The 21,389-nt window shown below is 36.9% G+C and overlaps 1 protein-coding gene across 1 annotated transcript in view; it reads left to right on the top strand.

Moving 5' to 3' along the window:
• Positions 1-21,389, top strand: part of LOC138691390 (uncharacterized) — a 1,027,639-nt gene that overhangs the window by 930,095 nt on the left and 76,155 nt on the right. The window contains exon 6 of the mRNA XM_069813303.1: positions 2,837-4,791. Within this exon, the coding sequence (XP_069669404.1) occupies positions 2,837-4,791 (1,955 nt within the window). The remainder of the gene's footprint in view (positions 1-2,836; positions 4,792-21,389) is intronic.

Genomic DNA, 21,389 nt, shown 5'->3' with positions numbered 1-21,389 from the left:
GCAACCGTTTTTCTCCATTAGAAAAGAATTGATCTCTTTTAGCAGTTCTGATATCCTCAATTTCAGACACAATATTATTAAAGGCATTATATTGGGCACTCTCATTTGATAATGTTTATATTACATAATAAAATCTATGGTGCGACAGCCCATAAAGGGCCAAGGCCGACCAGTCTGCTCTAGCCTCACCTTATACTCTGTAGTGATCCGATATTGAAATCTTCCATATTGTCAGGGTCTTGTAAACTAACATTTTCTAGCCATTCTTTTCTAAATTTCTAATCAAATGGCACTTCATATTTTCCCATGAATAAGAATACCGCAATCACAACACAGGCACTACCACAGTGACTAATAATCATTTAAAGAACAGACGACTATAATGTTACAACAATTTCTGATTTACTTCTATTTTTCACGGGCTACTCTTCATTAATTCAAACAACAAATTTATCTGCTATTTGATAATTCAAGAGAAGCACAAATCTAAGTAAGCGAATATTTTCGAACGGAGTATTGTACTCAACGTTATCATTAATATTTTATTTATTTCCATTCTCTCCAGTGTTGACACCGCAAACGTAAGTATAAAATAAAAACAAGACTCTACAAAAATCCTCTGATAATTCCCCTAACCACCGACCTCCACTTCTGAATTCTACCTAAAAACAGTAAGAAATCACTGAAGTTGGCTAAACTGCACATCAACTGCGAATTAATGGAATTCTAAATTTAAATATATCCTAACAACGGAGCCCATAAATTTGGTTATTTAACTCCTAAATGATTTTCCGAAAGTCAAGATCAACCTAAATCGCCTTCTCATACCCGATAACGGTAGATTCATTATATTTAATTAAAATATTTAGGTCCGTTTTTAAGATAAAATTTACAAATATGAAAATATACAAGAATTATTCGTTTGGTCATACTACTTCTCGAAGTTAAATTGCTTTTCATATAAAATGGTTGAGTTTGAGGATAAGTGAGCGTTCACAAGGGACGACAGTGAAATAGAGTTGCTCCTTAATGTATTCCCTGCAGACAAAGTCACGTAAAAAACTATATCGTACAACCCACACAGTCATTAAAAATATTGTGATCACAGACTAACGTTATCGGAAAAAAATGGCGAAGCAAATTATAGCTTTCACTCTGCATCGTGTCTCAGTTTCTTTAACAAAAATTCACGAAGATCGATAACAGTTTGTTCAACTATGTGACGCTCCTTAAAGAGGTCCTTACCCTTACCATAGGTCAGCAGAGTACAAACGTAACGACCGACACGTATTGAGGATTGGAATGACTGGTTATGGTTAAGGTGCGATCAGAAAGAGAAAACGGTGAAGGGTCTTCAGACGGATGCTAAGATGCAGATCTCAGGGTTAGGACGGTGCGTTCGGAACCTTACTTGTTTCAGTATTACACTCCGTGTCATTCTTCACATCTTTATTTAACAACGTATTCAGAATGCTCGAATTATCCAGTCATTTTTATTTCGTGGGAATCAAATTCATCACCATTTTTGAGAATCAATCAGTTAATACAGAATGCTAGACAAAGACACAAAAATGTATTTATTTTATTGCACGATCATTACAATGCATGGTTGAGAGGGTGGAAACCTCATTCATAGAAGGTACAGAAAAAGGGACCAATTTGCTCGCTTGGTGTACGTTACAGCTACGTCACACCTCCGTACTAGCACAAGCAGGAACTGAAAACGTTGGTGGTGACTTAAATTATCTTTTACATGTTGGACTGTCCCTGTGGAAGGCAATGGTCCCGGTATCTATAAGGGCTTTACTTTTGGTGCTCGTGGGACATCCTTTAAGTGAACTAAAGAGTAACTCCAACAACTGGGTTTGAGGAAACACCAACACAGAGAGAATCTTGAAAACATTTTGAAGGATTCAGGACATATATTAAACAGTAAACAATCATCTGTTTAACACTTTCTAATTTCTCAGATTATATGAATTATTATGCTAATTGTATATTATAATTTCATCGTTTATGTTTTTTTTTAATTGTTCACGACTTCTAGTCTGTTTTATCATCATGGATCTTTGTGGTCATCTTATTTTTCTGTAAGACAAACTCCATTTACAACAAATAAATAAATAAACGAACGAACGAATGAACGAATTGAATTGAACTGAACTGGACTCAATTCAATTGAACAGAAGTGAACTGAACTGGACTCAATTCAATTCATTTGAACTGAACTGAATTTTAAATAAATAAACAAATAAACAAAGCGTATTATGGTCTGTGGATAAGTTTCGGGGCTTCTACCGCATTGTCTTGGTGTTGGTGGCTGACGTTTCGACCGCTGTATTGTGGTCATTTTCACACAGCGGTCGAAACGTCAGCCACCAACATCAAGACAACGCGGTAGAAGCCCCGAAACTTATCCACAGACCATGTACACCAGCCGCGGAAGCCTACGCGAACACTTATAGCGTATTATATTTATTTTAATATGCTCATCATAATTGGGGATCGGTACAGTTTTCGGCAGGAATGCGACCATTTGATAAAATGGAACATTTCCATCGTCTCAGAATTACTTATTCCTGTTCTTTGAGTTTATAACTAGTCTTGATTATTATTTCTTTTTCAAATTTACTGTTGTTTTGAGTTTTGTCGTGGAAGCTCCACTTTTCTCTTCAACTCCACGCAGTTCTCAACCTCTCTTTGCATTAATTCATCTCCAAAAGATTGCAGCTATTTTAGTATTCCTGATAAAGTTTCGAGAGTAATTTACCACTTCTCTTATTCCAGTACAAATCAATGTGATCTCTGTCTCATGGTCTGTGTTTGACTGTCGCAGGGGCCCCAACGTGTCGATCCTGCACCTGCGTAGCACATCAGAGCCGTGGGAGACGACGACCACGAGCAGCTTGGGGTCGCGGCCCCCGTCTCGCAGCAGCGTGGTGAGCTCTATTCCCACGCTGCAGGTCAAGTACTCGGGCAGTTCGACGCAGCAGAGCCGCAATACGAATTACGCGTCACTGCCCTCCGCTCGGCGCCGAGATGCCGGGCCGGCCGCGCTCTTCATCGCCGGTAACGTCGTGTCATCGGTCGACAGAGGAGGCGCAAACAACGGCACGTGCAGCCGGGAGCTGTCGCCCGTGCGCTGGTGCGACCGCGAGGTGGACGGCGTGTACTTGGGCCGCTCCGGCTGGGTGCAAGTCCAGCAGCGCTCCCTAGACGAGAACCGCCGAGCCAACTACGGCATCCTGCCGCCTACCGTCACCACCAGCGCCGCCCCCGCCGTCGCCAGCACGCTGCCGTCGCGACGAGGCATCAAGCTCTCCGACTACCACTGCAGCAACAGCGAGCCCGGCAAGTTTCCGGAGTTGAACAAGACGGAGGAGCAGCAGCGGCCCGCTTTCCTTCCGCTGCCCATCGGAATCACCAAGGGACGCGAGTTCGAGCACCGCATCAGCAGCCGCAGTGCGTCGCCGTCTCCGCAAGATCACACCATCTCCGGCGACCCGATGTCGCCGCCATCTATTACGCCTATCATTTCGCCTCCGCCGGCGTTCCAGGACCCGAGCCGCAGGTATCAGACAGCGCCTAGGCTGCGCAATAACACGGGCAAGCCGCCATTCCTCCCCCGTTCCAACGCCATCGTGGACAGCGACATCGTGAGCCCGCCCCCGTCGCCGCCTCCGCCCATCAACTGGAGCACCCTGCCGTCTCCGCGTACGACAATGGTCCCTGGCTCCATCCGCGCCCGGAGACTCACGCCCTCTCCGGTGGGGACTCCCCAGCAGCCGCCGCTGCGAATCCCCCAGACCAAGTCGCTGGAGGACACGACGGCCAGCGGTACGCGCCGCTCCCAGTTCCAGAAGTACGACTCGTCGTCCTCGTCGTCGTCGTCGTTCGGGTTCCGCAGCTTGGACAGCAGCATGAACACTCGTGCCGCCATGCCGCGGCTCTCGGAGACCGATTCGTCCATCGGCGGCTACGAGGACGGCGACGAGGACGAGAACAGGGAGTCGTCACACAACCTGAGCGCCTTCTCCTCCATCACTGTTATCAATTCGTCACCGGACACTCCCGCTGCGGGCGCGGGACTACAGCCCAAAGATCGGAGTCTCGTCAACGGGGACAAAATATCGCCGTCCTCTATGCGTCATAGAGACGGTATCAGGCTACACCACCAAAATCAGCGGACGGATCACCGCTCTCATCCTCTGAGACGATCGCCGGGCTCCGAGGGAAACAATAAGAAACTCGTCTCCAATGACTCGTCATCGTCATCATCTTCCTCGTCGAGCAGTTGCACGGGGAGGACTGGATCCTCGCAGGCGTTCAGACGTTCTGTGAGCCACTCGATCGCCAAGCAGCAGCAACAGCAACAACTTCAACAGCAGCAACTTCAACAGCAACAACTTCAACAGCAACAACTACAGCAGCAACAACTACAGCAGCAACAACTTCAGCAGCAACAACTTCAGCAGCAACAACAGCAACAGAAGCAGCAGCAGCAGCAGCAGGTGCAGCAGACCTTGATTCGAATGCCGGAACCGGCACCGCACGGGTACCACACGTGGGACGGCCGCAACCGCGTGAGGAGGTCTCGCAGCCTGCAGTTGCCGGAGACCAAGTCGCCGGGAGCGCTGTCGCCCAGCAGCCACAGCCACACGGACTGTCAGTACCTGCTGGTGAAGCAGCACCCGCACCACTACTACCAGCAGCCCACGGAGCCGCACCGCGTCGTCGTCAAGATCGGCGGCGAGCCGGCCGAGCGTCCGCGGCGGCCTTTCATACACAACCGTACGTACAGCCGCTGCCAATATTGAATTAGTGATAGATAGAGGACTTTTCAAAGAACGAAGAGTGTTTCCACTCATATATTAGGCAGACTGATTATTGAGCAGGAAACATTAACATTGGAATTATCGTATCCCCAGGAATATTAGTATTATCGTAGCCCTGATAATTAATTTATGAACATGTTAAATTTCAACACTACTTTCAAAATTGTAATAGTATATTACGATACAAGGTTGGGAAGTGCTTTTTGTAGAAAGAGGGAAAGTTTGAAAAACTCTTCGATTGGTGGTAAAATTCATGTTCTGGGAATAATAAGTTAATTAAGTAGTAAAATATCGCTGCAATCGAAAAGTATTGGGAATGAAAAAAAAAAGTTTCCTTCCCAGGCAGGATTCGAACCACGAAAGTCTTAGTTACCAATCTAACGTGCTCTGGATTGAACAAGGCTCTGAAATTAGCTACAAGGGTCGGTCCGGTTTTTTTTTGCCACTACTGTGCAGTATTTTTTTTGTACGATAGTAGGCCTATATTTTGAAAATAATATATATTTTTTTTTTAAATCTTAATATAAAGTACATACATTACAGTATGAACAGCTGACTGAAGGTTAGCAGTCTAGCCAACGTATAAACTTCATCATCAACTTCATTGTGAGGGAGTAAAAATGACTCAGGTACAATGGAAATATAAAAATTGGAAATTTATCCTATGAAAAGATGGAAATTTTCAAATATCTTCGACCGACAGTAATAAATATTAATGCCGCTCGGGGGGAAATTGAACGCGAAATAAATATGGAAAATGTGTGCCATTATTCGATTGAAAATCTTTTGCCATCCAGTCTGCTTAAAAAAAAAACTGAAAGTTGGAATTTATAAAACAATTATATTACCGGTTGTTTTATAGTATTATGAATCTTGACTCTCACTTTGGGAGAGAAACAGAGGTTAAGGGTGTTTGAGAACAAGGCACTTAAGGAAAATATTTGGGGCTAAGAGGAATTAAGTTACAGGAGAATGGAGAAAGCAACTCTTCGCGGAACTGCACGCATTGTATTCTTCACCTTACAATTAGGAACATTAAATCCAGACGTTTGAGATGGGCAGGGCATGTAGCACATATGAGCGAATCCAGAAATGTATATAGAATGTCAGGTGAAAGATCTGAGGGAAAAATACCTTTTGGGAGGTCGAGACATATATGGGAAGATAATTTAAAATTTGTTTGAGGTTGGTGGGATATGAAGGTAGGGACTGATTAATCTTGCTCAGGATAGGGACCGATGGTGGACTTATATGAATCTCCGGGTTCTCTGAAAAGCCTTTTGTAAGTATCACATAGGTACATATTACGTCAATCAGACAACAATTGTAATTTGTTTACAAGACGTCGAAATTTCCGTTGAAATTTGAAAGAAGATATTTTACAAGTTACTGTATTTTTCCCCACTTTAAAAAAATCACATTAAGGTGAGTGAAACAATCATTATCAGCATTGATCAGTTATAGGGTAAAGTTGCCTAATTCCGTGATACCCTTAATCCCACGATAAAATTTCAATTGACTGTCATGGAGTTGTGGTCTCTGACTTAATATTTTTGGAATACCTAACAGATGCCAGGGGATGTCTGGTTTTCAATTCTATTGACTACCTGCCTTTTGAATAGAAACAGTCGACTGCAGAACATTTGTTCAGTGAAAGATGGTTGACCAATAAGTTTTTCTTTCTCTTGTGAACGCTCCTGAAGAAACATTTTATATTTGAGGTAAGAATTAATATAGCATTGTAAAAATGATATATTATTGTACATTAAAGTCAGCTGAATTAAACATTATGAGACAATAACAATGCTACAGGAGCTTTCCCATTTTCGGATTTATTTTCGTATTTCTCCTTCCTGGCTCACTCGACGAGTGATGCCAACGCTAAATTGTGAAAATTAATGTCTATGGAAGAAAATAGTTCGTGGAAATAATAATAGAAATAATTTATAGAAAACATCAAATATAATAATTATAATAAAATAATAGTGCATATATTTAACTTAATTACTGCTGTTGTTAGGAATATAAATAATGAGAAATAATTGTGTTATAATTCAATTTATTCAAATTTAATTTTGTATTGAATTTAACTTTCAGTTTATTTTGTTTATAATATATTAATATGTAATATGTATCCCTATAGTTACACAAATATTTTCCATGAAATTTGTCACTTAGGCTCTTTTTCTATGTTGTAATTTCTTGCTTAATCCATATTAAAACAATATACCATGACTTTAATGTGTTTTTCCATATACACGTTTGTTTTCTGAGAAGTTAATGAGGATTATTTTATTATCACGGAATTAGGATATCATTCACGGAATTAGGAAACCACTATCACGGAATCTGGATCCCTGTTACGGATTTAGGAGCCACTGTATAACAATGAAGAATCATATATTATATACAAAACTTGTGAAACTGTTGACACTGAATGTTGTAAAAATTGTAACTAAAGGTCCAAATAACGTTATTTAGGTGTCATTTGAAAAATTTTATTACATTTTTGCATAAATATAGACTTTATTAAATATGTCACGGAATTAGGCAACCTTACCCTACACTTGAAATTTACTAAGGGAAATCACGAATAAAGTCAGTAAGGATAGGTCAGTTTTGGTGTGAAATCCGGACACTTGTTTTCACGGCTTCTAATGGACCATATTAAATTTACTTCCGTACAGCATGCGGTATATGGAGGTCAGTGCCATGCAAAATTGATGTGGCGACTAAGAGAGGGGTTAATTAATATGTGGCCACGTACCTAATTGGTACAGGGCGATGTGAAGTCCACTTCCTTACAGTCCCCAGCTCCAAACATGTTGTGTATTTCTTTAATGTAGGTCAGTGCCAGTCTGCTGGCCATGGCTTCTATGAAGATGTCAGCCTATAACCGAAGTCCCTGATGATTCCATTCTTTCTGTTAGCTCTGGTCAAGAGTTAAGGTTATTGTTACCGATTATATCAATTGCGTTGTTTATCTTGCAGGTCTACTCAGTGACATGAATGCATATCAAAACTTTGCTTTAGCTGAGACATATGTTTCATAATTTATATATTCCGTTTAATGTTACAAAGTCCGGCATGTGTCTGTTGTGTTATATCTCAGTCCTCACTTATCAAATTTCTTCATTTATTTCCTTTTATTTATTCCTTGCATCCTTCAGCATCCCTTCCCTTATTTATTTCTCATTTCTTCCCAAATTCATTGTCTACTTTTCATGGTCATTCCTGCTTTAATATTTTTTCATTGATACCATTATTTCCTCCTTCAATAATTCATATAATTTCTTCTTCATTTCGTGCCTTTCCTCTTCAAGTTTCGTGCTACCAATAGTTCTTTCTCATTAATTCATATTAAATTCTTTTTCATTTTGTCCTTTTCTCCTTTATTTATCCTACGTACCATTATTATTTCCTTCATTCATTTACAAAATTTCTTCTTCATTTCGTCCTTTTTCCTTTACAATTCATCACTTCTCATATTTTTTTCTGTATGGTGTTCTTTTCTACTTCATTTTCAATTCGTAACTATTATTTCTACCTTCAACACTTCCTATATTTTTTCTGTATTTCTTCCTTCTTTCCTTTATTTTTTTATTCGTGCCATTATTTCTACCTTCAACGCTTCCCATATTTCTGTATTTCTTCTTTCTTTCCTTCATTTTTTATTCGTGCCATTATTTCTACCTTCACCGCTTCCCATATTTCTGTATTTCGTCTTTATTTTTTCCATTTCCTATTCCTGACATTATTTCTATCTTCATCACTTTTCACATTTTCTTTTGTACATCGTTTTTCTCTATTTTTTTAATTCGTATCATTATTTCTTCCTTCATCACTTCCCGTATTTTCGTCTTTATTTCGTTCTTCTTTCCTGCATTCTTTATTCGTTTCATTATTTCTACCTTCATCACTTCCTACACTTTCTCTACATTTCTTTCTTTTCTACTTTATTTTGCATTCGTGTCATTATTTCTATCTCAATTACTTCACAAATTTTCTTCTGTATTTCTTTTTTCTTTTCTTTATTTTTCATTCGTACTATTATTTCTATCTACATCACTTCCTACATTTTCTTCTGGATTTCGTTCTTTTTATTTTACATCTACCTACCTCACTTCCTACACTTTCTTCTACATTTCTTTCTTTTCTTCTTCATTTTTCACTCGTATCATTATTTCTATCTCAATTACTTCATAAATTTTCTTCTTCATTTCTTTCTTTCTCTTCTTTATTTTTCATTTGTACTATTATTTCTATATACGTCACTTCCTACATTTTCTTCTATATTTCTTTCTTCTCTCTTTTATTTTTTGCTTTGTTCCATTATTTCTACCTCCATCACTTCCTATATTTTCTTCTGTATTTCGTTTTCCTCTTCTTCATTTTTCATTCGTAACATTTCCACTTTCATTCCCTTCCCATACTTTTTCTCTTTATTTCCATGTTCAATCCTTCATTCCTTTTCAATTCCTTCTTAATGTCTTACTTCATTTCTTCTCTTATTTTCTTTCATTATCCATATCTTTCTTCATCCTTCCTTTATTCCTTTGATAACTTCTTTTGACTTTCATTTTTTTATCCCTCAACTTCTTCCTGTAATCCTTCTTTTATAACTTTATATCATTGTTATTTCTTTCATCATCTAATTAATTAATTAGTTAATTCATTCAATTACTGATTTATTTATATGCACAGGATTATATGAGGTAATCTCAATTAATTAAACTTTTAAGTTATGAATTGAAGAGATTGTTTCACTTTTTATGAACAAATCTTTATAGCCTATGTTACTTTAAAGTAAGTCTAAGAAGTATGTGAAAATCAAATAATAATAATAATAATAATAATAATAATAATAATAATAATAATAATAATAATAATAATAATGAAATGAAAATCATAAATATTTGAATCACGATATTCTGATCCGGAAGTTCATTCATGAAATTCTTACATACATAGAACGACAATCTTCGATTTGTGCATTCGATGCATTTATGCACTGGTCCTCAAATTGAAGAAATGAAAGCAAATGCTGAGGAATATCCAAGCAAATAAGTTTGTTGCATATGTACCTGAATATAAGATGAGATAAAATTAGATAGCTGTACTCGATCGTGACAAAAACATGTTAGCCATTACTTCAGATATGCAGCCACGCCTGCAAGTGATTTAAGTCTGACGGCACCAGTTGTTTTAGATGTGCCACTAACTCAAGTCTGTTTCATTGCGTCAGTAAATTGATAATAGTGTTTTCATACGTCTTTCTTCAATTTATAACAACAACGTACACCCTATGAATTAATCTTCTTGTCTGATATCTAAAGGTACGGTCACACGTCGCTACTTTTACAGCGCTGCAGTACAAAAAACTGCGCAACTCTCGTACTGCGACGTGTGAACAACGATGCAACCCGAAAAGTAGCGGCTGCCGAACCTGCTGCCCGCTACTTTTTCATGCTGCGCGCGGCTTAGAAGTAGCGACGTGTGAACAGGGTTCTCAGGGTTGCAGCCGCAGCATTTTTGATATCGGTTTTGTTGAAACTTTTGCTGCAGTTACGACCAGTGTTGCCACCCAAATGTGCCAATGATACTTTTATTGTTTGGATATATTTTAATGTTAGATGTGACGAAAATAAATTATTTGTAACAGTTATTAAATGCACAACACAGTCTGAGCATATTTACTGACGATATAATTCATTTTTTTAATTTTCCGTAGATTGTTTCAAACAGGAGGGTTTCCAACATTGATTAGGTGAATATGCTATTGCTTATCATTTAAGTATATAGGCGTTTTTAAAAGCTTTATAGTAAAAATAATGCCAATTTCTGAATACTAGTTAGGATAAAAAAGCAAATAATAGATAAGTAAGCTTTCGCATGAGTTTCTTAATAATGCGAACGTAACCACAAAATGTATATTGAGAAGTCAACACGGAGATGGAAACCTACAGCATGACTGCGGCTGCAAAAGTAGCGCCTTGTGTGTGAACAGACTCGCAACCTCCAGTTGCAACTTTTGCTGCACTCGGGTTGCGCAGCACGAAAAGTAGCGTGCAGCGCGCTACTTTTGGCTTACGTGTGAACACGACACGCAATTTTTGCAGCTGCAGTACAAAAGTTGCTCAGCAAAAGTAGCGACGTGTGACCGTACCTTTAGGTACTATTATCATCATCATCATCATCATCATCATTATTATTATTATTATTATTATTATTATTGTTATTATTACTTATTTACTTATTTATTTACTTACTTACTTACTGCTTTTAGGGAACCTGGAGGTTCATTGCCGCCCTTACATAAGCCCGCCATCGGTCCCTATCCTGAGCAAGATTAATCCATCCTCTACCATCATATCCCACCTCCCTCAAATCCATTTTAATATTGTCCCCCCATTCCTTTGATGTGGTCGTATCATAGAATCAGTCCCATTCTGAGGTTATGTTATAGTTACTTTCCAGACTCCCATGATAAACGTAGTATGAGGACTCAATTATTAGCCTTTTCCTTGTTTTGTTACATTATTTTCTGTTTATATATTCTTTTTCTATTGTGTATATATGATATAATTTGTATTTTACGCGTTGTCATAGTCAAATTACGTTCCTCAAAATAATTAATAAATTCTAACTTCGTCATACTTTTATGGACGGGTCTGAGTTATTGGATGTTATTCCTATAACCACAACATTGACTTCAACATATAATATTCAAAATAATACAGAAACATAGCACAAAACATATACTTCAAATCATTTTTCTGAAAACACACACATAGAAAAGCGTCAGTTCAGAGACATAAAATATCAAACAAATCTTCAATTTCGATCGGAGTGCCCTGTAATGTGCATTATATATACAAGCCTGAATTTACCTAATTGAAGTCAATAAATTAAAGATACGTATGGTATTTCTGTTAGTTCGCATTAACTTCCTTACTTAATTTACTTACATAAATAGTTAATTCACTTTTGTTGCACTGTTTCTTAAATATCTTGTATAATTTTCATTGTTACATTGTTACAATAGCATTTACTTTCTTTTGAAATCTCACATCCCTTTCTTAAATACGCGTCATGATTATTCGCAACAGTTATCTCCTGCAAGATACAGTAATGGAGGAAGAAAATGTTGAATATTTCCAAAAATTTTACTGCTGTAAGCTATACCTAACCCCTTAAGGAGTTACGTAAATAACTATTTGAGCATCCAACATGTAGAAACCCTACTGTCTTGAAGTCCTTATTTCTATAATATGCACTTACATACTATTAAATACGAGAAAAATTCGTACCGGCACCGGGAATCGAACCCAGGACCTCTCAACTATGCGCGCATATAATACATATACATACATATACATATACATAATACTGACTTGTTGTTTACACTATATGTACTTCAGTTTTGAGTGTAAAATTGTAGTGTACTTTACTTTGTAATTTTTGTTTGTATCGCAGTTTTACCGTATGGCCTTAACTCTGTCAGGTTAAATAAATTATTATTATTATTATTATTATTATTATTATCATTATTATTATCATTATCATTATTATTATTATTTTATAATTATTATTAAAGATTATTGCGATATACAATGTTTCATTTTATAAGGCAACTGCTGTCCGTGACATAATTTACGGATAAAAATATATGCTGTAACAATAAATGATACTTAAGAGATAGTGGTTAAAACCGCATAAATGTAATTCCTAAGGTATGGTTCCGGAAACAATATCGGAGGCTAAATTCACAATATGTATATTAGAAATAATGTAAACACATTCATCTAAACGCAAACAGTACCGGTATGTCAAAATAAGTGAGAGATACAAGTATAAAAATATAAGACAACAATAATAATAATAATAATAATAATAATAATAATAATAATAATAATAATAATAATATAGTGAAGTACAAAAATACAATGAACGTAATATTTTTAGGTACACACAGTAAGGAAAATGATGATTATATTGTGTATAGCTCAAGTTATCACATTATAGATATACCGTTATCGGGAAATATGGTGAAACTAAAGCAGATAAAATAAAGTAAACATTACTAGAATATAACAAATACAGTGAATACATGTAAACATGTAATACAACACTTGTCATAACAGTAAGTTGGTTTGGCAACTCGTCATAAGACAATTTTCTAACTTGGGTTTGAAAGATTTGAAGGTTCGGCAGCCCTTGACTTCAGGAGGCAGAGAGTTCCATCGACGAGAGATAGTAACAATGAAAGATGAGGAATACAGAGATGATGTGTAGAGTGGAATTTCTAGCATGTTATCGCGTTGTGATCGAGTATTAATAATATGATAGCGAGAGAGAATATGAAAACGGACGAATATGGGCTTATGGGATAACACAATGATTAATGATGACTAACACAAACCCATATCTGTTGAGGTAAAATTCTAAAGAACTTTTAATTGATGTTATGATGAGATATTAGAAAAGATTTAAAGTTCTAGTCTTATATGATAAACAATGTTGTAAAAAGAACTATGTAGATAGTATTGCCATACAATGAAAGTGACAGAATACTATAGAGGTCTAGAAGCTTCACAACTACTGACCAATGTACTGTAAGTAGATGAAGGAAATTACGGTGAAGTGAGATAGGCTGAACCCGAAAGTGAAGAATTAATATTTATTCATTTATTTAATTAATTAACTTTAATAACGATACAAACAAATCCGCATTCCACTTGAGGTAAACTACATTTCACAGTAATCCGTCTAAAATCTCACATTAAGGATCCTCCAGTAACTAGAAGATTTTCTCTTTGGAAGCTGCATCTGTGAAAGTCATTCTTGTAAATGTACTCAATATGTCTCGATACGTTTCACTGGTTAAAAGAGATTGTATGGGCTAGATCTCAGAAGAAGTTGGCAGCACTTTAATGTTGAGAAATTTGATTTCACCGTTTTCGTATTGGGACTCGTTCTGGTGTCAATTTAACAAATACAGCGAACGTGATTTCATTAATCATCACGGTCTTTTAGAAGCTGTAATATCACCAGCTGGTCGGATTCCGTAATCCTTTATGTGCAGTCCCACCTGAAGAAAGTCACTACTCGTTTCAAATCAGTCATAGTCTGGTTCCTTTGAGTACGTGGAGTACAGTGATTTTGCTACTGAACAAAAATAAGTGTACCAACCGTAATTTAAGTGTGCTGATTACAGATCTGAAGTCCGTTTTTTCTATCACGTCACAATTTAAAAATAATAACATTTTTAATTTTTACATTTTTAATACATTTAGATCCATTTTATTTACTTTATTGTGATTTTACTACTGAACAAAAACAAGTGTACCAACCCTAAATTTGAGTGTGCCGATTACAGATCTGAAGTCCGTTTTATCTATTACGTCACAATTTTAAAATAGTAACATTTTTTAATTTTTACATTTTTAATACATTTAGATCAATTTTATTTATTTTATTGTGATTTTACTACTAAACAAAAACAAGTGTACCAACCCTAATTTGAGTGTGCTGATTACGAATCTGAAGTACGTTTTATCTATTACGTCACAATTTTAAAATAGTAACATTTTTTTTAATTTTTACCTTTTTAATACATTTAGATCAATTTTATTTATTTTATTGTGATATTACTACTGAACAAAAACAAGTGTACCAACCCTAATTTGAGTGTGCTGTTTACAGGTCTGAAGTCCGTTTTTTCTATCACTTCACAATTTTAAAATAATAACATTTTTAATTTTTAACACAAGACGCTCGTTGACACAAAGAAGATATTTCTTCCGCCCCTTCACATTAAACTCGGCCTCATGAAAAACTCTGTGTGAGCTCTGAATCATGGTGGTGAAGGCTTTAGTGAGGACATTAACAAAATTTGTCTGATGGTATTGAGAGATTCATTATCCATTTTACACAATCACTTGTATAACACTGCGTAATAAATACATTTTTTACTTCATTTCATTACTTTTCATTGTACTTTCATCTCAAGTTTCTTCGAAATCAAATTGTACTTAATTTTTAAATTTATCATTGTTCCATATTCTCTCCGCAAATCATATTGTATTTTATTTTTAATTTAACTTCTGCTTTGTATTCTGGATGCTAGTGGTCAGCCGTAGATGTAGGCCGGATGTCCCAAATTGTGGAATTAGTAATGAGAAGTTTGGGAGAGTGAAAAGTGATGCAAAATTGAAGACAGGAATTTTCATTGGGCCAGATATCTGACACTACATTCAGATCAAAACTGAGTGCTCTTGAATTCGAAGCTTGGGACACATTTATACTAGTGTCAACTAGGAAATTATCAACATAGAGGTGCAGACGGCTGTCACACACTGGTTCCGATCCCAGGCTGCTGACTTATACGAAAAAAAAAGTTAGAACATTGATCCCATGTTATTACAAATACCTCAATTCCAATGGGGAATATGTCGAAAAATAGCGCAACAATTGCTGTATCTGTTTCAATAAATCTTTCCATGAAATTGTGTTTTCTTTCTGTAAACTGCCCCAGGGAAAATCACTTCCTGGACGGTCTCGTAATTGCAGTCGAGCAGCAAAAATTTGTACAAGCACTTGTTTTGACATTATTAACACGGTGGAAGAAAAAAACTAACTTTTTTATCTGCCCCCATGAGGCTGCTTGCTTGTTAGTTATCGGTTAGCCATATAATTTTACGTTCTTTTTTTCCGTTACTTGTGAATCGCTATTTGTATGATCAAGTAGGTTCTATAGGTCCATACTATGACACCATACGTATATTTCGAACATAATAAGTTAAATTAGGGTGGAAGTGCATTATATAGCGAAATTTATAAACTTGTACTTGCTATTTGGGAAAAGGAAATTGTACCAGAACAATGGAAGGAGTCCATAATTGTACCTATTTTTAAAAAGGGGGACAAAACGAACTGTGGTAACTTTCGAGGAATATCACTTTTGTTGACGTCGTACAAAATTTTGTCCAATATTCTTTTGAGGAGATTAACTCCGTACGTAGATGAAATTATTGGGGATCATCAGTGCGGTTTTCGGCGTAATAGATCGACTATTGATCAGATTTTTTGTATTCGGCAGATAATGGAGAAAAAATGGTAGTATAAGGGTACAGTACATCAGTTATTCATAGATTTCAAAAAGGCATATGACTCGGTTAAGAGGGAAGTATTATATGATATTCTTATTGAATTTGGTATTCCCAAGAAACTAGTTCGATTAATTAAAATGTGTCTCAGTGAAACATACAGCAGAGTCCGTATAGGTCAGTTTCTATCTGATGCTTTTCCAATTCACTGCGGGCTAAAGCAGGGAGATGCACTATCACCTTTACTTTTTAACTTCGCGCTTGAATATGCCATTAGGAAAGTTCAGGATAACAGGCAGGGTTTGGAATTGAACGGGCTACATCAGCTTCTTGTCTATGCAGATGACGTGAATATGTTAGGAGAAAATACACAAACGGTTAGGGAAAACACGGAAATTTTACTTGAAGCAAGTAAAGCGATCGGTTTGGAAGTAAATCCCGAAAAGACAAAGTATATGATTATGTCTCGTGACGGGAATATTGTACGAAATGGAAATATAAATATTGGAAATTTATCCTTCGAAGAGGTGGAAAAATTCAAATATCTTGGAGCAACAGTAACAAATGTAAATGACACTCGGGAGGAAATTAAACGCAGAATAAATATGGGAAATGCCTGTTATTATTCGGTTGAGAAGCTCTTATCATCCAGTCTGCTGTCCAAAAATCTGAAAGTTAGAATTTATAAAACAGTTATATTACCGGTTGTTCTATATGGCTGTGAAACTTGGACTCTCACTCTGAGAGAGGAACATAGGTTAAGGGTGTTTGAGAATAAGGTGCTTAGGAAAATATTTGGGGCTAAGCGGGATGAAGTTACAGGAGAATGGAGAAAGTTACACAACACAGAACTGCACGCATTGTATTCTTCACCTGACATAATTAGGAACTTGAAATCCAGACGTTTGAGATGGGCAGGGCATGTAGCACGTATGGGCGAATCCAGAAATGCATATAGAGTGTTAGTTGGGAGACCGGAGGGAAAAAGACCTTTAGGGAGGCCGAGACGTAGATGGGAGGATAATATTAAAATGGATTTGAGGGAGGTGGGGTATGATGATAGAGACTGGATTAATCTTGCACAGGATAGGGACCGCTGGCGGGCTTATGTGAGGGCGGCAATGAACCTTCGGGTTCCTTAAAAGCCATTTGTAAGTAAGTAATAAGTTAAATTACGAACATGAATAGGTTGTTAGAATAAAACAGTCTTTTAGCATTGTATTAGCAACGTAATTACTGGAAGAATACATTGAAGGGAAACCGCAAGGCCCGCGGACTCCGGCTACGCCGAGAGCTTGCTGTGGGTCATACGCAGCGCAGTATCTACAATTCGGCACACCACAAGGTATTGATGTAAAATAATAAATAGAAGCAGCTAAATCATAATCTACACACCAAATTAGGGAAAGAATTCTCAAACTTCCTATCTTCTTCTTCCAAACATTTGCTGTGCCTATTCAACAAGTGACCCATCGTGCCATGTTTCCTAGTCCACTACTGTTCATTCGTCTAGCGTGAATTTACCAATTAAGTTTCTGCTCTGTTCCTTCTATGTCTTTTTGTTTACCTTTCGTGGTTTGTTTTGTCTTCATTTGTGACCTTATCTAGCTTAAATTACTTAGTCCTCCAAATATTGTGGTTGAAACATGCAGCGTGCACCCACATTTCCGGAAATATCGTACATTATTTATTTATTTATTTTTTATTTATTTATTTATTTACTTATTTATTTATTTATTTATTTATTTATTTATTTAATCTGGCAATACTAAGCCCATAAGGCCTTCTATTCCACCCTACCAGATAGCACACTTAAATAGAAAAAATACAGACACAGAAAAAAAATAATACAAATTAAATTAAAGCCCTGTAGAGGGTCAACAGGTTCAAAGAACACTATAGAGCTCTCATTGAGCTAATACAAGGGGGAAAAAAGATATCAATGATGGTAATGATAATAATAATAATAATAATAATAATAATAATAATAATAATAATAATAATAATAATAAATGCATTACACATTAAGGGTAAAACTGATTTTATTTATTTATTATTTTGCTAATAATTATAACATAACATATAATATAAGCAGAAAAAACTTTAGCTCGCCCCTGAAAAAGGAGAACTCGTGCTCAGGGGCGGATTCCTGAATTGAAATTAATAAGTATACAATACAATTTGTCTTATGTCTACTATGCAAAATTATCAGCATAGTTACAATATTTATTATATGTCATGGGTTAAGCTGAAGTTACGCATCTGACAGATGTTCAACAAGCAATTGCATGAACTATAATGTGATTCCTTAATTTAAATTTGAATTTTGATATTGTCCGACAGTGTCTGATATGGTCAGGGAGAGAAATCCAGAGGCATGGAATCGATATGCTGAAAGATGATGAGTATAAGGTTGTTCTGTGAAGAGGAATAGAGAGAAGGTACATGTTCTAGGTTCGAGGTAGTGAAAGGTAAACAAAACGAGATGCTAGGTAAGAGGGTGTGGAAGTCTCAACAGTGAAAAGACAGATGGATCTCTTGATGGTAAAATTATTACCATGAAGCAAATTAAGCTTTATAATTATTAACTGCAAATTTTATTTCATCCTTACAGGATTTGAGTCAGGATCTCCAAAGTGGAAAGATGATATTACAGCTCATTCTCTAACAGCTTCTTCCATCTGTCAGTTACGGGCAGCATCCGTCGGCATTGGACCTGAGTGTACCTTTAAATTATGTTTCTGTTACGTCAAGACCAGCTTTCGTCACAAGCCATAATACGGATACGCGGAAGGTTGTTAAATGCGTGACATAAAGGTCACCAGCTGTGGTACTACTTCTGAGTTAAACGAGATTAAAATCTACTCAAGTTCTCTAATGCTATTAGGGTATATGGGCTACACCAAGAATTTCAGCAGCCCAGAGCAACGCAACATTCTTAACGCAACTTGTTTATGACGGCATCAAATTTTTACAGCAAACTTGGCAGCAAGATTTCGTACATAAAGTTTAGGTGACTGGGATCTGTGACTGAGGAAATTCGCCGGAAGCATCGACTGCTGATTCATAGATTACGGTCAGGTTTCACATACTGAAAAGTCAACTCCAATCAGAGTTGCCAATTCAGTCATACATAGTGTCACTAAAAGTTCCTTTAAAAACCTCAATTTTCAAGTTAAAATTCTCTCTACTTTCTGACCTATATACAATACAGCAGACTACCAGATAATCATACAGTAGTTGAAACACCTGGTATGGAATAATGATACGTCGCAAGGAATACTGAAAACAAAAGTCTGGTTGCGGATACGAGCGGGGTTCAGCAGAGATGGTGTTGTGAATTTTCGTAACCAGCATGTGTGGGCTGATGAAAATCCCCATGCAGTTGAAGAAACAAGGCATCAGCGCCGATTCTCGATCAAGATTAATAGGACCATACGTGTTACCGCAGAGATTAACTGGAGATCGTTATCAGGACTTTCTTATTAACGTTTTAAAACAAATTTCAAAGAGTGCGTGATTCCTTACCCGAGGGATAGAGGAATCCAATGCCATGAATGGACGTCACATTGAGCACCTCCTATGAACATGTGTTCAGATCTCGAAAGTATGTGTTGTAGGAACCATGTTTATTAGACATTATTTTCTTGTTTTGATGCATACTAGCACCTCTTAAAATATTGGATACTTTTAAACATCTTGTATACAATAGACATATTGCAGTATCTGTCTGGTGCTTTACTTGTCCTTGTTGCCTGACTATACCGCCGCCTTTCTGTCTGAACTCGTTAACAATGCAAGTGCTGCCCTCACCTATCATAAACCTATTGGTCTTTATCAGGTAATAGGTTACCGAAGAGACGTACTGACATCGAAGGCAATATTACACGAGTCATAAAGTTGACTTGACTTATATTTATGCCTATTAGCGTATGTGATTCTTCTCAAACCGGCTGTACACTAAGTGATAAATGTCTGCCAATGTTGGATGGTGTCGTTGGATCAAACATTGTGTAGCTTTGACAAGTTCGTTAATTGTCCCTTCTAAACTGTGCATCCAATGCCGAAAGCAGCTTTGGTTTTTGGTTTTAATATTATACATAGCATCTAGCCAGTCATTTTGATTCCGCCATGGAGGACGGCACTATTTTCGGTGTAGTAGCAACCATCGTAGTACTATATTATGCATTATATTTTTTCGGAAAAAAGACAAAATAGAAGTTACGTAAAAGACGTGGTAGATGCAGTATTTTATGAGTCGCTGTAGAAGGCTGTAACGAAATCAAAATGAAGTAAATCTAAAACCATCGACATAAAATATAATTTTGAATTCTCACTCACAAAATTATATCTTTAAATTGGTTGATTAAATATTCTGAAACACCTTCTTAGCTTCCCTCATTCTTAATTTCTTTCAGTGGTTGGAAACGTTTTGCATTTAGTTTCCTGGAAATTTTCGAACTAATATTCTCCGCACATCTGTATTTCGTTTGTAGCAACCGTTCTTCCTTCTTTAAAAATTCAGTTTCCTGTTCATAGGAAGACCGAATTCGTAACTGAAGTCCATCTCAAGCTCAAAAGATAGTAGGTAAACTACTTTCCGTATGTTAAAAGTAATATCCTTTCCAGCTTCCTATAATAATTTAATTTCCTGGTTATAAGAATATACCTACAGATCGCGAGAGCTTTGCATTGGGGACCAGGATATGATACCGATCTCGATGAGGGGAATCACTGAGGTAGAAATTACCTTACAATATTAAATGTATTTAATTTCAGGGCTGTACAGTAGTGGCAAAAAAAACCGGACCGACGGAATAATCAAAGTCCCCGAAATGAGCCACTGCGCATGCCACGCCCGCATTCACAAGATAGCGAGTAATCTATTGAAATTGTTGTAGTTTCGACTGCTGACGTAGCCCATTTCGAAAGCCATTAGAAAATAAGCTGGTAAAATTCATGTTCTGGGAATAATAAGTTAATTAAGTAGTAAAATATCGCTGCAATCGAAAAGTATTGGAAATAAATTTGAATAAAGAACAAAAAAAGTTTCCTTCCCAAGCAGGATTCGAACCACGAAAGTCTTAGTTACCAGTCTATCGTGCTGTCACTGTGAACAAGGCTCTGCAATCAGCTACAAGGATCTGTTCGTGTTTTTTTTGCTACTACTGTACAATACAAAGTTTCTAAAATACAGATTTATATAATTCTTCTGTCCCAGTCCAGATATTTCATTGCAAACTAGCATTCTCCAATCTTTCCTCTTAGTCTCTATATATATGATCCATATATCTTAATTCCGTGTATATCTGATATATTCTTCTGCCTCGAACTCTTCTCTCGTTCACCATTCCTTCCAGTACGTCCTTCAGTAAGCAGTTTCTTCTCATCCAGTGACCCAGCAAATTCATTTTTCTCGTCCTGATCAGTTTCAGTATCATTCTTT

Source organism: Periplaneta americana, chromosome 16, assembly GCF_040183065.1.
Source record: "Periplaneta americana isolate PAMFEO1 chromosome 16, P.americana_PAMFEO1_priV1, whole genome shotgun sequence".
NCBI classification, from domain to species: Eukaryota; Metazoa; Arthropoda; class Insecta; order Blattodea; family Blattidae; genus Periplaneta; species Periplaneta americana.
This window is presented reverse-complemented; position numbering and strand designations above follow the sequence as displayed.